Source organism: Pleurodeles waltl, chromosome 9 (genome assembly GCF_031143425.1).
Source record: "Pleurodeles waltl isolate 20211129_DDA chromosome 9, aPleWal1.hap1.20221129, whole genome shotgun sequence".
Taxonomy (NCBI): Eukaryota; Metazoa; Chordata; class Amphibia; order Caudata; family Salamandridae; genus Pleurodeles; species Pleurodeles waltl.
In genome coordinates, this window is record NC_090448.1 from 477,940,512 (window position 1) to 477,958,596 (window position 18,085).

General features: G+C 43.4%; 1 protein-coding gene across 1 annotated transcript in view; it reads left to right on the forward strand.

Annotated features, from left to right (window-relative positions):
• The window catches only part of LOC138258649 (inverted formin-2-like), a 319,153-nt gene that overhangs the window by 289,284 nt on the left and 11,784 nt on the right, over nt 1-18,085 (forward strand). The window contains exons 12-13 of the mRNA XM_069205971.1: nt 9,476-9,640; nt 12,359-12,458. Coding sequence (XP_069062072.1) covers nt 9,476-9,640; nt 12,359-12,458 — 265 coding nt within the window. The remainder of the gene's footprint in view (nt 1-9,475; nt 9,641-12,358; nt 12,459-18,085) is intronic.

Consider the following 18,085-nt stretch of genomic DNA (forward strand, 5'->3'; position numbering starts at 1 on the left):
GGAAGTTTCTCCCACCTTCCAGACCTAGGGTACCAAAGTTTAAATATTGGATTCCAAACCCCACCAACACAGATTCTATGGAACCAAGGACACTTTGCTAGGAAGAAGGGCTGCTGTGCTTCCAGGAGGGACTGCCACTCTGCAATGGCATTGCTGTTTTGGCCTACTGCTGCTGTTTGTAGGAGGGACTGCCACATTGCTACTTGCTCTTCTGTGATGGTCTGCTGCTTTTGTCCTGCAGTGAGAAGGACTGAACCTGTTCTCTACATCCTTGCAAGCAAGAATCTCCAAGGGCTTGTTTGCTTGTCCCCTGTTATTTTGCGGTCTGAGACATCAAAGACGGCTACAACTCACCTGCTACAGCACTGGACTCTGTCATCTGAGTGTTCCCTGCCAAGTGGTGCCACCCCAGTTCTGGACCCTTGAAAGTCATCCTAAGGTGCTTTGTCTTCTGTGGTTTCATTAGAACAACCGCAAAGCAATGCAAAACCCCACAAAGCCTCCCTGCACAGCTGGCTGCTTCACCGGAATCAGAGCCAGGTGACTCAAAGCCTCGCTGCGCAGCTGCCAGCACATCTAAACAGACACCAAGCCCTGCAAAGCCTTGCCACACAAGTCCCCAGCATCGACCTGATGGGTCTTGATCGGCCATCCTGGGCAGGATGGGAGGAAGGAACTGGGTACAGCCTCACTTACACCGAAATATGTTGTGTCCTGTCCATACACCAAGAGCTGCATAACCCCCTCTGTATTGAGTCTGGAGCCAGGGTGGGAAGGCCAGGAGTCTGTACACATGTCATGTCTTTGAAGTCTTTCCCACTTCAAAGACCCAACTGGTTATAACTACTGAACCTCTGACACCACCACTTCAGGAGGCGTCTGGACCTGTTAATACTGTCAGGAAGGAGGACTGCTTTGCTTCTGATGGCCTGCCACTCTGCTGGACTGGTGTTTACTTGACTCCTGTTCTGCTGACCTGTCTGCTACCCTCTTGCCTGGGAGTGAGAAGGACTGGACCTGTTTCTCCTGAACCCAGAACCTATAGTGACTCCAAGGGCTAGTTGACTGGCCTCCTGATCTGATGTCTGAGACGCAAAAGGGTTCCAACCACACTGCTTCTGTAACTGGGCTCTGCTATCTGTAAGTCTTCCCTGCCAACTGGTGCCACCCCAGTCTTGGAGTTTTAGAAGTGGTCCTAAGGTGCTTCCCAGCAGAACCGACAACTTCTCTGCTGAGCGGCTCATCCTCAAGCAGAACCAGCACATTGCCTCTGCTGCGCGGATTGGACCCAGGATACAAGGCTCACATCGCACATCATGGGTTTGACTCATTGCATTTGGAACTACAACTGTGCAATGCTTATATGGACTAGGTCCTCTCCTCTCTCATTGATGGCAGCCTTGACAATGCCACCGCCAAAGCTCTGCATCACAACTCCATCGTTCATCAGAACTGGCGCATTGCATCAGCTGCTCCATACATCCCTGACACCGGCCTTATTGCAAACCCCAACAATGGGATCTTTGATGTCAATGCAAGAGGACTTTGCATTTCAGCCTCTCTGCATCTCGGAACCAAGTCAATGCATCGGCTGCGTGACATCTTTGCTGTGGAGTCTCACACAATGCTCCGAAACCAGGAGTTCAGGTATTTTGTTTAGCAGGCCTAAATGGGTCCCTGTAGCTGGCCTGCATTCCATCGTGGTCTGCCTGAAATTTTGACTTTGTCCCAGTCCAGCACGATCAGATATCACTGGTTGGTGCTTTTGTGTTTTAAGTGCTATATTGCAGTTTATTCTTTAAAAATTCATAACTCAAGTTATACTTTACACATCACCTCCGAGTTAAGCCTGACATCTTTGTGACTAGAGGGTTGAGCACAGGTAAATTTTGGGTTTTCTTATGTCTTACCGTAACCAGGATTGTGGTTGGTGCTTGACCATGTCTCATACCCCAGTCAACCAACGCAATTTCTCAAAACCATTGTCCAGGTTCTATAATCTTGTACCACACTATCACTGTAATCTGCTCCATAGCTACTTCATCCAGCAAATATGAACTCTAGAGCACATTCTGCAAGGGAAGTGCCAACACTGAGGCAATAGCTTTCATAGAAGTGGGGACCAGGGTGCTGTATATATAGTGTTTATACCTCCACCTCCCTGTGTCTCCCTGCAAAAGGAGAAAAAAAAGCATCATTTTGTTGCATTATATTTCATAATTTAGATGCATGTTCATAGATGCATTCTGAGTAAACATAACAGTTGCTAACTAAGCTATTCTGCCTCAAGTTGGTGGTTAGCAAAAGATTGTTGAAAAGGTAAAGATAGAAGTACCTCACCTATTCTTGCACTCTATCGAAAAGCTTCATTTTTGGTGAACTTGCCATGAGATAAGGTAAATATTCAGCTTTTTTTTGTGACCAGTGATGCACGTGAGTAACTCCTATTTATCCATATTAACACTCAATTAAAAAAAAAATGTACACCCAATTGTAAGCATTGGCCTTCCTATCCTTCTATACAATTCACCACTTGGACGACGCTTAGTACATAATCAATCCTTGACACTTCATGTTCTAGAGCGGGCTACTTGCAAAACCCTTTAATAAAGGCAATTCCCAATTTGTATAGGTCAGGTCATTTTAAAACCCAAACTACACTATTCCGGGCTGCATTTTAATCAGTGGAATGCCACCAAAGTTTGCTATGATTTTAAAGAAAGGCAATCACTGAGCCCCATATGCTACAAGCTGGCATTTTTATTGCCATAAAATTGCTTTGATTAAATTACTAAATTGGTGTGGTGAAATTACTGTTCAGAAACCCTCATATCAGAGACTGGACTGTGCTTGTTCCCTCTCCCAACCCCTTAAAATCCCATAGGTTCCTCATTAATACACTACTGGAAGTTATAACTCGTGTAAAGCTACTTTCAAAACGGAAGGTAGAAAAGATGTGATTGATCCTAGGCAACGATAATCTTGTTGGTCTGCAGTTTATTTCCATTACACTTCAATTCCATCTGTTTTAATATTCACCTGTAGCTGTTTAAACGCATTTCCCTTGATTCTTTCCGTTCTTTTCTGATGGTGCAATTTGGTACTTGGTAAGTGGTGGTTGATTTGTTTATCGCTCTTCTGCAGTGATAGTCCCCCTGAATTAGAAAAGCGTTGTGTAAGATTGAGTTCCTTGATGGCAGAGGTTTTGAAATAAGCAACCATAGCTAGGGAGAGAATTTTTATTTTTTTCTCAATGTTGATAGAATGCATTCTTCTATTGGGTCCAATGGTGAGAGATTCCAAGCAATAGGTCTGGTTACTCATCAGACAGGTCAAACCACTCAAACGCTTAGTCTGCACATGTTTATTCAGAAAAATAAACAAAATGCAAAATTGATAAGCAAAGTCGCACCATATCACCGTATATAGTAGTATGGTATCTAATGCTAAGCCCCCCCCACCCCCCCATGGAAGGATTTTATGCTTCTGTGAACAATGAAAACTGACCGATACAAGAGTGTGAGACTAATCGTCAGAAGCGAGTGCAGAACAGCCAATATATATATGATGGGCACAATTCGAAAAGAAAAATGGGACTAAATAAATCAACTCAACAGGATGTCAGCTATTATGGCTTTTTAAGGCAAATATTCTGGCAATTCCTCACTCTTACTTAATTATTTTAGCTTTGCACTAACCCATCTCCGGCCTCTAGCCGACCCGAGTTTTTATTCTGCAGGTATCATAGGACAACTCCGTTTTTTCTCCTGCAAGGTGGCAATGGGCCAGGAATCCTAATGTCAACCATGTGATAGAAGAATAGAATCACAAATGTCTGAACATGAAGTTTTGAATTGCATGCATAACTGAGCATTTATACCCTGTAATTATAGAAATTATTCTTTCAGCAAAAACTAGGCCCTCATTATGAGGCTGGCGGTAAAGACCACTGCATTTCAAGCTGTGGGGTCTGGCTCAAGCTAGACTGCCACAGCACAATGCTGGTGCACTCGCACCGTCACTGCTGGCGGTAACCCCTCCAGGTCAGTGGGTGGCAGACCTCATGCCTCTGGCCACATTACGAGGTGGCACACCGGCAGGCCGAGCGCCACGAAAAGCCTGGCAGTCACACCTGGGGACAAATCTCCATCCCTGTAGCTGGCACACGTACCCCCCGCACATCCACACACCTCTATGCATCCCCACCAATCCCGCACACATGCACCCCTCCATGCCCCTTCATTCACGCACACCCAACACTGCATACATGCACTCACCACCTACCCCAGCACTGCACACATGCACTCACCACCTCCCCAACACTGCATAAATGCACTCACCCCCCTTCCCCAAAACTGCATACATGCACTCACCCCCTCCCCATGCAACACCCACACAGACTCCCTCTTCCCCCTGCATTCACAACAATCGCACTCACACATGCAGCACAGACCCCCCCCCCCCACCCCCGATGATACTTATCTCATCAGTCAAGGGGGTTGTTCAAGAAGGAATGGTGTCCGGCGCTTCCACCGCCAACAGCACCCTGCCATCAGGACACCGCCAGGCCGTATCTGGCCTGATACAGCAAGTGGAGTTCTGTTGGTGTGGCGGTGCCGGCGATGGAACTGCCACTGCACTGCAGACCGGCAGCACGACTACTGGCGATTTTCCACCTCAGCTATGGCAGACGGCTGCCAGCAGTCGTATTATGGCGGTCTGCAGACCGCCAGTACTGGCAGTCTAGTGGTGGGTTTGACTTTGGCGGTCTGGCAATAAGACTGTCAAAGTCAAAATGAGGCCCTAAATGCGGTTTGTAAAGAAGAAACCAAAAGAAAGGAGTTTAAGCAAAGATAGACAGAATTGCTTAAACCAAGATTTCACAATGGTCCGTCATAGCAGAAGAGGTGAGAAACCGCTTCCAAAGATGCCTTTGGTTTGCCTGTTAACTAGTCTGGGAAGCTCACAGTTTCAAGAGGCATTGATTGCTGTAATCCAGTGGTTCCCAACCTTTTGACTTCTGTGGACCCCCACTTTGTCATTACTGGAACCCGGGGACCCCCAATGAATTTTTGTTGGAATCCAGGGCCCCCCTCCCCCACTGAGTCATTACTGAAAGCTGGGGACCTCATCTGATAATATTGTAATCACAATTTAGTAAGGTCAAGATATAAAGAATAAAAGATGCAGACAAAGGTACTTACTGAAATCGTAACCGTGTGTTGACAAGAGGCATGTGGCTGAATGGTCTGGAGAGACATGTACTCCAAAAGCCCTCTTACTGGCTGCGTTGTGTGCCTGTTATCCTGCTGAAGGAAAAACTGCTTACCTAGGCAGACCCTTAAAGAAAGTTCAGGAGTGTTGCAACATTGGTTACTGTTGTGTGCTATGTTCCTGGCTGGGGGAGTGGCAGATCGGTGGATCTAGATGGCCAAAAGGACAACTGCAACAAAACTAAAGTTGCACTGCTGTCTGGTAAGTGTTGGTCAGTTTTGCTTAGTGGTTGTGCTGCCTAGAGTGCAGTAGTCCAAAGGAATGTTAAAGCTCAGGGTCCGGTAGGGACTCTAGAGCCTGTGCAGAAAATGTGAATGTGTCTACACTGCACCCACGTGTCCCAAATCGTAGCACTGAGAAGAGGAGCGGTGCTGGACCTGAGAAAGAGCAGAGTGAATGTAATGTGAGTTTTTTGTGTTTGGGAATTCACTATACTGCAGCCCAGCCAGACATATGGTGTGATGCCAATGGCTAGACTGTGAAACCCTTTGGGGTATTAGAAGCCAAGAGATATTGGAAACCATCCAACAGGACTGTGCCCTCTACCCATCTCTTCCTTTCTTTCTTCTGTCCCTATTGAGACTGGGCATAGGTGACCTGCCTTGGAGCAGGGAAGGTCTGCAGGTCCTATTGTTCTAACAAAGTGTGCACATATTGTCTCTGAAGAACCGAACTCTAGGAATAGTGCAAGGACTGTGGTACTGGTATCTCAGAACCCTCCCAGAGATAAACGGTTATCTTTCTTATGGAGGGCTTTTATTTCAAAATTGGATATGCAGGGTGCTGAAGAGTTTGTTGGACACCTGCAACTATTACAGTACTGTGCTCTGTCAACATGTGCCTGCCCTCTGAGAACCCTGAAACTGATTCAGGGACTGGTTTGAACAGTTCCTATGTGGTCTTGAATTACTCTGTTGGGACTGTACCAATCAATGTATATTTTTCAAGTGTGGCACCCTAGCTTATGACAACATGCAGGTCAGCCCCTGCCTCACAAACTTGAGCTTTGCATGCTACTGAAAAGCTAGACAGTGTAATGTAGATAATGTGCAGTGCAGCATTCCGGATGTTGTACTGCAGTGTTTCCCAACCTTTTGACTTCTGTGGATCCCCACTTTATCATTACTGGAACCTGGGGACCTCCAATGAAACATTAATGGAATTTGGGGGACCCCTCACCACCTGATTTATTACTGGAAGCTGGGGAACCTGGCCTAAACATTGATGATTTGAACTCCAAGACAGTACACAAATTAAAGAAACAAGCATTCATCAAACACATACACAAATTATAACGCACTTTATTTAATTTGCAAAGAAATATAAATAAAAGAATATTAATTCAAATAGGAAGATTGGAGCTTTTCTAAATGTAATTTAAGCCACACATCAGCCATACTATTTTCTGCTTGATGCAGCTGCACTGCTCCCACGGATCAATATTAGGGATGTGTGGGGAGCTGTGCTCTGCTGGTGGAGCTAACAGTTTTTGGAACTCCGCGATCTGCTTGCAGCACGGAGTTTTCCAAAAATCTCTGCTACTCTTGCCAGCAGAGCGGATCTCACACGGGGTGTGCTGCAGCCCAGTATGGGCTTCACAGCCAAAGCACAGTCAATCTGTACTTGCGCTGTGCAGCCCATAAGTGGGCTGCAGCATGTACTGGAACAGAGGGAGGCAGCCGCTGAGAGGACTCCTTGCTGTCGGATTAAGAGAGGAGGACCCCCTTGGGAAGGCTCAGGTAAGTCCTTGTCTTTTGTTGTCATTGTGCACAGAGGTGCACTAACAAGGACTGAAACGGCAGGGAAGGCTGCCTTTTCAGGCCTCTTGTGCTCTGGCCTGCCCTATGTGCACTGCACATGGAGCAGAACGTTGCACAGCAGGCCTGGCTGCTTTCACTACCTACGGCCCTGGCCTGATACCATAGGCAGTGAAAGCTGCTGTTTCAGGCCTCCTGTGCACTGGCATGTTGTGTGTGCACAGGAGCCCTGAATTCAGGCCAGGGCTGTAGGCAGCAAAATACAGCTGCGGTTTTAGGCCCTGCGCTACTGCACACTGGACATGCCAGTCCACAGGTGGCCTGAAACGGCAGCTTTCACTGCATATAACCTTCCTGAATTCACCCATCTTGGAAGCGCTAAGCAGGGTCAAGCCTGGCTGACCAGGCCCAACCATGTTTAGCGCTTCCAAGATGGGTGCCTTCAGGACGACTCCGTGGGGCACAGAACTCTGGCTTTGTAGAATTCCACTTTTTGTTTTTTTTCCAACCTAGCAGAATTCCGCAAAGTTGGACTCTGTTCAATCTACCCAGGGCTAATCAATATCTGTATACTAATTCAATTTTTAGACACCAACTTCAAATTCCTTTACAATTACAGTACGTTTTGAATATTCAATTATTCATTTACCCACTTTAATTATATACACTTCATTAATCTGTTAATATTATTGAAATTTCTAAGCAGTCATGGAACCCTGGGGAGGGTTGGGTTGGGAACAACTGTTGTACTGGCTTTAATGCTTGCTTCGGTTACTGGCCTACCGATGGCTCCCCTCACCCGACCCAAGTTTGCACAGGCTTTGTTGTATACTACACTTCGAATGGGAAAGCCAATGCAAATAATTTAGTTACCTCTACAGTTAATGACACAGGAGCCCTAAACTGGGGGTGCCTAATAACCCTTTCCACCTACTACCCTCTTGGGGCTCGTGCTTCTGCCCTGATAAGCTGAATGCTATCCTTTTGATGATTAGACTCTAGCCTAAATATACTCTTCAAGGACTAGAAACAGAGAGCCTGTGGAATCACATTGATTGCCTGAGGAAAGAGTGCGGATTCCAAATAGCCACAGTGCCACACTTAACTTTCAGGTGCATTAATAAGTTATGAAATGCCTCATTAGGAGGGTTCCAAACAGGAAAGACAAAGGGTTTAACAAAATGAAAAACAAAACTGGCAATCTTGTACTTCTTGAGGGTAGATGATGATTAATGTAGAGATGAGTTCTAAGGCACCAGGCTCCCATTGTCTTCAGGAAGGAACGAGCTGAGGAAGAATCCTGAAAATATTCAGCAGATTCACCAGCTAAAAAGTATCAAAAATTATATCAAATGGGACATGGAAAAAAGGAAGAGAGCCGATGCATGGTGATGCACCCATCAATTGCATATGTTTTCATATAAATGATTCAAACAGGAACAGTATTTGCAGGAAATTAAAGGCTTTCCAAAAACAGTTAGAGTACCTTTTCAGATTTGATATGAGAACCCCCTCAGTTGAAAATCATCCATCAGAAAACACTGGGTTATTTATTCAACTGTTGGTTATTTGGACTAAGGCCTGAATTGAACCATCTTTGGAAAGTGTGTACAGTATACATTATGACCTTCAGAAGGGTGGAAGATTCATAGATATGCTTGAGAAATTAAACTACCAAGATACAAACGGGGATAGAAACAATCCTAGCCTCTGTGGCATCAGGTGGTTACAGCTGAATATCTGTATACACAGAGACTCAGGAAAGTTATTTCTCACATAATAGGTGCTTTACTATGCAAGGTTAGTTATGGAGATTTTTCCATTGCATTTAAGGCCCATGTTGGCTCACCTGGTTGATTTGTTTTCGTTCACTATCATTTCCTAGTGAATTTCAATATTCTTTGGACAATGTATTGACTATATATATATATATACACTAATTTGTGTAAAGTGCCTTATGTCTTAAAAATCAATAAGGAAGTATTAAAAAAAAAAACTCTGAACATTCAGAATATAAAAGTATTTTATAGGATTCAAGATAAGAGCCCTCTAGAGGCTCTTCATTGGGTCCATTAAAATGCAACTCACCAGAAAAAAATGGCAAATAGAAATTTGGGCAAGACTGCTGTCTTAAAAGTCCAAGTGATTGTGTACTGATTGAACATTCCAATTGCTCTTTATCTTAAAGAATTGTTGGCCACACTTGATGATATCACCATGGTGCTCTTACCACAGTGATTGCACAATGTGTGAACCATGATGACAATAGTTCAGCAACTTTCACATACTTAAGAAAAAATCGATGTAAAACTGTTTCACATTGTCAAACTAAAATGACTATATAACTCTGAGGACAGCTGAAATGGTTCTCAAACACTTACAAACTATTATACTGTGTAAGCTTATTTCTATGCTACTACGAATACTATTATTTTTTATTTCAGGACTGCCTCAATTCGTTGAGGTCACTGGAAGGGGAGTTGGAAGACATTGGAAAAAAGAAAGAAAGGCTTGCACTCTACCTTTGTGAAGACGTAAACAGATTGTCACTGGAAGATACATTTAAAACAATAAAAACGTTTAGGGATGTTGTCCTTAAAGCTCAGAAGGTTGGTATCCCTCTACAATGAACTGAAACAAACCATTGTGAAGCAGGATAGGGTCTAAAATTTGGATCCCAGATGGAGAGCATAATCTATCAGAGCTATTGTAAGGTCTATTCCCAGTGCTCATAAATGGAGAATTTCATTTTTTTTGTAAGTATCACTTAGGGTGGTATTTATTCCAAAATGTTTACAGTATTAGAATCTGCTAGACTTAATTTAGCTGTTCCTGTTTTTCAGCTGTCATCGGTAGCTGAACCCTTGTTGGATTGGACACCTTCCTATGTTGGCCTTTTGAAAGGTTTTTGTAATTTTACTCCAATGTTATCCTGTTCTCGCCGCTCAGTTGAACGTGAGCCACCAACAAGATCTCAAATATGTCCTGAAAACTTAAGTCTTAAAAATGTTGAAACAAAAGTTTGCCTAAAGCTCTCTAACAGACCCTTGTGATTTCCTCTTGGTTTTATAGATTGGGTACTGGCCCTAAACGTGAAAGAAGTACTGGTAATGCAGGACAAAACATGTACAATTGAAGTCTTTAAAGAGAAACACATTGGCCCAAATGTGGTTATAATTGCTAAAAGTAATTTTATACATTTCACTGAAACACCAAAGATATGGAATGGGAGTAATCCAAATGAATAGTAATATAGCCCTTTAATCAGAGGAAAGTAAGAAAAAAATCACATTGTAATTTATAACCTTAATCCTTTTACTAAACTGTCAATTCCCCCACTGAACTACGTTTAAAAATCACTAAAACTAGGTAGGACCGCAGTATTGGTTATGCTCTCTAAGAAAAGTTGTTTTGGGCACACTCGGGATAATCGAGTAAAGGTTTTTAATTTTCTTCAACAGTTAGGAGGGCAGAACTGGGTTAAATGTAGGTAGAAAATTGATCTCCTAAGGAGAGTTACTCTACCCTAAACCATGTGAAATGAAAACATGCATTTTTTTTCCTTCTTTTATGTTCCAATACCAGTCCTGCACAGAATTTATGCTCTGTTGATGGTGCTATCTTCAGACTACCACAAATTCAGGCATAGGTATCCAAGTATCTGCTCAAGACTTCAAGGCATTCTTGTGGTGATATTCCACAAAGGAGTTTCACGTTGATTATGCAATTGTTTCATTTATGGTTAGGGAGACAGACGTGACAGCCACTGGCTGCTGTTCAGGAAGCTAACGCAGTTTGTTCCAGTTGAATGTTGCTTGCCATGACTCAATTGGGAATTCGAAGGTCCTTTGAAATTGAGATCATGACCTGGCACAGCTGTTCTGGAAGCAGTCTTTGTCCTCCATGTGCTATGAAGTGAAAGGAGGCCTTGCCTGGTCAATGAGATTTGTGATCCTCAAAGGCTATTCAGTCAAGTGGCCCAAAGTTGGCATTAAATGAGACCCACTCTAACCCTGATTGGAGTCCTAAAACGACCATTATCACAGTTTGTTTTAGGTTATTAAACGTATAGAACATTAAAAGAATATTTTAAACGCAAATTCTATTAAATACAAAATATTACATATTGAAAATGAATAATAGAATTATTTAAGTAAAAGTATAAAAGAACATGTGTATTCCATGTAAGACTGGGTACTTTTCCATTCAGTTAAAATCTATATAATGACCCAAAAAATAATACTGAACTGGGTCCTGCACATACCTTGAAGAGAACACGGTCTAATTCTGTTTCAGCTGTATATCTATGGTACATACCTTCAAATACATTTCAGAGAGCTACTGCACACAATATAAAGGCATAACTCATGTGTTATGATTAGTTTGCAGTTCATCAACATAAGAGACCAGGGACAATGTACTTTCCACAGTACTTCCTGAGCAGAACAACGTGTAAGCAGGTTCCCTTTTTTTGTGGAAGGTGGGGTGCCGATTCAAGAACACTCGCTATGAATGGCATGAACCAGTTTTTGTGACAATCCACCATTGTGACATTTCTAGTTCTCAAGTAAGAGGCGGATCTTGTTTTTTTTTTTTTTTTTTTTTAACCAAGAAAATGTAGTGATGGGCACTGACACTTTCACATATGATTTCTCACCAAAACAACACAAATCTGTTTGACCAAGTGTCATTACCTGATGGTGAATCTATCTGCAGAAACAATTGATCATTGTTCAAGGTGTCATTCACAACACCCTGGTTTCTGGCACCAGCACAGGTTATGAGCGGACCAAATGCTGCTTAACTCAATGATTTGTTTGCCTGAGACAGTTGTACTATTATGTGCCCATCCCCACCCAACCCGGGAAGTATAATTCAGGAGGGAATACAAAGGAGGTTTGTCAGCTCATAGCCGATCTTAAGGGAAGTCAAGTTCCTTTGGTTAGCATTTTGAAAGGCAGATTACAAACACTTGTGGGGGTTGCTTCCTAACTTTTCTCTTAGAAAATGCACCAAAAGCTACTTTTGTATAAATTTCAAATGTTTCCAAACTAAGAATCAATTGAATACCATATCCATCAATGCTACAAATGAGGTGTAGGGGACATTAGTAATAATTCTCTTATATTGGTTTTAATTATGAGGTACAAGCCCCTGCTGATTAAACTATACCTGCCAATGTTACATTGCCTTATTTAGAGAGGGGACATAATCAAAAGGTGATCAACAGTTAAACATTCTATTAAACATACTGACATTATTTAGTTCCATTTCTTCTGCATCCTCATCCCAATGTATCTACAGCGCTCTGAAAAATTGCATTGTAGGACAACAAAGACAGACTGGATCAAGCTGCAAAGGCCGAGAAGAGGAAAAACTCTGCAGATGATGAGGCTAAGAGGCAAAAAGGGCATTCTGGAAAGATCAGTAAGTGTTAAACTAGATTTTAAAATAAATTACTCCTCCAACATGTTACATATTTGAAAGAGTGCAGCTCAATGTTCTGGCTGATTGCTGGTGTTACTGAAGCTCGAGGTCTTGCATTTTTCCTGCACTACACTGTTATGGCTGTTCATGAGCTCAAAGCACAAGTTTAATTAGATATTTCTTATCAGTATGGACCAGTGAGGCCCAGGAAAATACATAGAACTAAAACAACTTGAAGTGACTTTTATAGGCATCTAGATGCAATAGTTCAATCATTGATAGGATGGGGCTTGATATAGACCAGCAGCCACATTGACTTGAAAGGCAGTGATTTCAAATACAGGCGGATTGGCTCCATGACTGAGTACACTTGATGAGTTATATCTCAACCATATATTAGTGCATATTTATACATGGAACATATCCCCTGTAACAAGGACTACTCTGCAGTTCCTTCAGACAGTAGAATGAGGCATGGAGTATAACACACTATAGATGGATGTGGTCATGCATCAGATATGGAACTCTAGAGCAAATGTGATTTCTACTGTAATCCCCATCGCTGGGCCAGAATACACAGGTATCGGTTACATCTTGTCTGTTTCTCACCTTCTCTCACTGAGGAATTCCAAGTTAAAATAAGGTTAGGGAATTTGATGCCAATTGTAATCCTTTGCTGATAACCTACCCTTCTACAGTGTTGTGTGGAAGCCTCTCCCTTCTACTTGAACTAACTTGGTTGAGAGTTGCCAAAGGAGAGAAGTTACAGGGTGACCTTTACAAGATACACCCCGCCACATTAAATACCTGTTATCAGATTTTCTCCTGCTTTACTCCACCACATGCTAAATACAAATAGATACCTGGGAGTATATTACTGAAGTGCAGCTTGGTCACGCTGGGAATAGACAGATGTTTTTTGCATTCCAGAGCAAGTTGGTATTGCAGACAAAGTTTGTGAATGCTTAACCAATACCCAACATTTCATGGCTGTATGTTTTGCACCTGCACAATGTAGAATGACCCACAGTAATTTAAACAACTAGAGTACATTTTCATAAATTATTAGACACCAAACTGACAAAAAACCAATCAGTAGAACCAGAGGTATGAATTTTTAAATGTTAAGGCAAAGTGCATAAAAGATCAAAGTGCTGACAGCGGACAGGGCCTGAGAGAGACTGGGCCAGAGTCAAAATATAGTGTTTGAGCATGAGTCTGATTCCAAAAGTAGTTAGGTCCAGTCTGTGCTTACCTTGAGGCTTAGAAAAAAAACTTTGAAGGAAATCTCCTCTGAAGGTAAAGTTCAGTGGGGCAAGGCTGCAGGCATTGTCTGGGAGCCACTGGACAAAGTTGCAGAGAAGAGTTTTTTTCTTTGGACTTGGTCTCTTCTTTGGAAATTGAAAATCTCCAGCAGGATGAAGGAGGAGGCTGTAGCCGATGAGGGGTCCAGGAGGCTGGATACCCCTTTGGTGAAAGACCCCTGAACCAGATTTGCTGCTGTGAAGAAGAACCCAGTGGAAGCTACCCCAAAGTCGGGCCAACCGGCAATGCACCTTGGGCGAATAGATGAGCAGGTTGGTCCCAACCTTCCCTCTGGCTACAAACTGCTCTGAGAACAAACATTTTCTAACTTCCAAGTTTCAAATGTTAGCTATTTGGGCATTTTAGCACCCCTACCAAGGTTCCAGGACTGGAGGGATATCACTTTGGGGTTCAGACTTACTCTGGCTTGGTCCAGGTGCGGGTTCACGATGATGGGAGCCTTTTCTGTCCCTAAGGTTCTGATCAGGAGGACAACCAACTAGCCTTGGAGTCACTCTGGTCATCCTGGGTTCAAGTGATGAAACAGAGCCCAGCAGCAGAATGGCCTCTGAGGGTTCAAGGCGGGCTTCAGATAGCAAAGCAGTCCGTCAAGGTCCAGCAAAGCAGTCTTGTGGAGTACACAGCAGGAGGCAGTCCTCGGAGTCCTTCTGCAGGTCCAGGAAGTGAAGTGAGTGTGGTCCTATTTTTATATCTGGTGCCTTAAATGAAACAGAGGTTTCTAGAGAATTCTTTGAAGGACTTGAAGTTTTCCAACTCCCCTTCCCTGGCTTTAAGCTAGTTCCATGAAAAATGATGGGTTGACAAGTCCTTTGTGTGAAGGCAGAACACAGCCTAGTCAGTTGCAAGTGGGACTGTATCCAGCTCTGCCCCCCTGCCAGTTGATGGCCCTACTAGGCACACCTAAGTCCTCTATTGCATGGCTGCCTGGGAGGAATAAACAAAGTCCAACTGCAACCAGTTGTGACCTAGGACAGGCTGCAGTCACCAAATAGCTGGGACAAGAAAATGTCAACTTTCTAAAAGTAGCATTTTCAAAATTTTAATCCAAAAGTTACTGTTACAGAGGATTTTAATTCCAATTTCCCATACAGCAAACATGAAATGTTTACCTGTTCCCATTCAAAAGTTAGCAAAACGTGCTTATTGTAATAAGGCAACATAGGGTTATCCTATGGAAGAGGTAGGCCTCACAGTATTGAGAAATTAGAAGTTTTTTTCGCTACCAAGACATCTAAAACTTAGCAGTGCATGTCCAACATTTTAATTACTATGCACTGTGTCCTACAAGCTATGAGGCTTGGTAAGGGGAGGAACACAAAAGAATGATGGACGGAGTGCTGAAACTTTTCAACCACTCACCCCTAGTCACAGATCTGGATTAAATCCATTGTTTTTCTGCTCACCATGCCACCCCAATTTGGACCCAGCCATAGGCAAATCAATCTTGACCCTGTTCCCCATGGGAACAGTCCAGCTTGAACTGCAAGGCCAAATCCTCCCTGGACTGGAACCAAGCATTCTGGGACCGGTTTCAGGGTATCACCCTTTCTCAGCCAGGCTAGCTTGAATCCCATGGCACAATGAGCAAGGGACCCACGTCTGGCCATACCCTTCCCACTTAGGGAAACTTTAGCAACACAAAAGGATGATGGATGGAGTGCTGAAACCTTTGAACCACTCACCCTCAGTCACAGATCAGGGTTACATCCATCGTTTTTCTGCTCACGATGCCACCCCAGTTTGGACCCAGCCATAGGCAAATCAATCTTGAACTTGTTCCCCATGGGAACAGTACAGCTTGAACTGCGAGGCCAAGTCCTCCCTGGACCGGAAACCAGCATCCTGGGTCCGGTTTCAGGGTATCACCCTTCAACAGCCAGGCTACCTTGAATCCAGTGGCACAGTGAGCAAGGGAGGTTATTTTGCCAAGGTGAATTGCCAGGTTAAAATGTTCAGGCCTCAATGACTGGCCTGCGACATGGTACATCTTTTAAAAGGCTACTTAAGTGGGTGGCACAAGTGAGGCAGGCTTAGTTGTAGCATTTCATTTATAGGCACTGAGTATATGGCATACCACCCTACAATGGGCTTAAACGTAAATTAAATATGCCAGTCCGTTGTAAGAATATGTCCTCATGTTTTAGGGAGTGACAAGCTACATCAAATCTGAAAAAGTGGAGGAACTACTCAAAAATGTTTTTCCTCACACTTATGAAGGAACATGGCCTTTTGATGGGGACTGAAAGGGCCCCACAAAAAAAGTCTAACTGTAATCAAACTCATGAATACTATTAAAGACTCTTGAGAGGAATGCAGATTGTAATAAACTGGAGTGAAACGATCACAATCTGTGTTAGTATTTATGCAGTACTCGAACAGTAATAAAGGGAAAACACAAGTACAATCCAGAATTACAAAAATCTCATCAGTAGAACCAGAGTTATGAGTTTTAAAAGTGTAAGGTAAAAATAGCACCAACTATGAATGACTGGTTGCGCTAGACTGGGACAAATTCAAGCATTCAGACTACCTGTCAAGGAGTGCGGGCCAGATATAGGCCCTCTGGGAGATGTAATTTCTGTCCTTCATGGGGTTGTGCTGTGCTACAATGCAAGGCTCTGCACCAATCTAGTAAATCCACCAATCAGGAACTGCACAGTACTGCAATTTGAAGTCCTTTCATCGGGTCTGGTGAAAAGTACACTGATTCCAGCAAAGGGTCCAAGACTTTGAGGACTGCATTTGGAGGTCAGGATTCACTTCCACAGATGCCAGCAGAGAAATCTGGTCTGCTGGAAAGTAGGAAAGGCCTCTGCAAATGTCTCTGTAGTTCAAACATGATGAACAGCAGGGCAGTTCTTCTGAAACTTTTCAGGTTTGAGAGTTATCAGACTTCAGGCACTGGGGATTCCATTTTTATGCCCAGTGGGTGAAGAACACCACTTTGCCTAACCCTAAAACTTTTCTTGTCACTTCTTCCCTTTCCCCTGGGTTTGGATTCAGCTTGGCTGGTGAAACAGAGGGCATTCAGGGCCTTGGGTGAGCTGCGTCTGTGAGTGACAGTGTAGGCTTCCTGTGTCAGGAAGGGTTGGATACAGCCCCAGGCTACCCTTTGAAATGAAACCAGGGTGTAGAGGCCTAGTTCCTCTCCAGCTATCCTGCCATGAAGACCCTCTTCTTTCCACACACAGGCCCTTTTTCCACTGTCTGGGAGGAATGCACATTACACCCAGGAGAGCCGTTCATAGTTGATCCAGGAGATTGACAGAAAGGCGTGTTTGGCTTAGGCTAGAAGAATCCAACTTTCTAAAAGTGGCATTTTTAATGAAAGTAGTAATGAAAAATTCGACTTGACCATCAGGGTGGATGTTAGATTTCCATTGCATTGAGTCCTTGAATTTTTTCCAGCTAGTTCCAAACTGAAGTTAAGCATGATAAAGAGTTACAATGTAACCTAGTGCTTTTCTATGGGAAGGCAAGCCTTGCTGAAGTGAACAATGGCTTTGGATATTTTTCACTTCCAGGACATGTAAAACATTAACTATACATGTCCTGCATTATAAATACAGTGCACCCTGCCATGTTAGGATTTCGGTCATATCTTAGGGGTGACCTATATTTATTAAAAATGAAGTTTGAGGCCTGACAAGTTTTATTTTGCCAGATCGAAAGGGCATTCTAAAGGTGCACAAAGGTGCACAAAGGTAGACAGCATGCGTCAGACCAGTTTTACTGCGCTACTTTAGTTGGTGGCACAATACGTGCTGCAGTGTATCATTTGCGGGCTCTGGGCACATGTAGTACCATATATAAGGCTTTTAAACATTATCTATTGTACCGGTTAGGTACATGGCAATTGAACCATGTTCAGAAGGGGAAGCAAATGCACTATCTCTGGAAATGAGGGGTGAAGTGCACAAACAAAACAGGCTGAGCGTAGGCAGACCAAAATCTGCAATCATGCAAAAGATAGTCCTTTTCAGCACAGACCAGAAAATTAAATTGCTGGCCTGTGGCTCCTGTTACACCTTCTCAAAGGTATGCATTAATTTGTAAAGTTCCCATCACATTGGTGATGAGATTCTGTAAATCTTGTATACTGCCCTGAACTACACTGAGTGCTTTCAGTGATCAAGCACACCAAACCATGGCAATGTCAGGTTTTTGACCCTGGCCTTGATATTCTGACACAATCTGTCTCCTTACTCAAGTGTGTCCCCCTCTTTCCACTTAAAATAATAAGAAAACCACCTTCTGTTCTGACACCCCCCCCCCCCCACACACCTCTCATTTCACTTCAC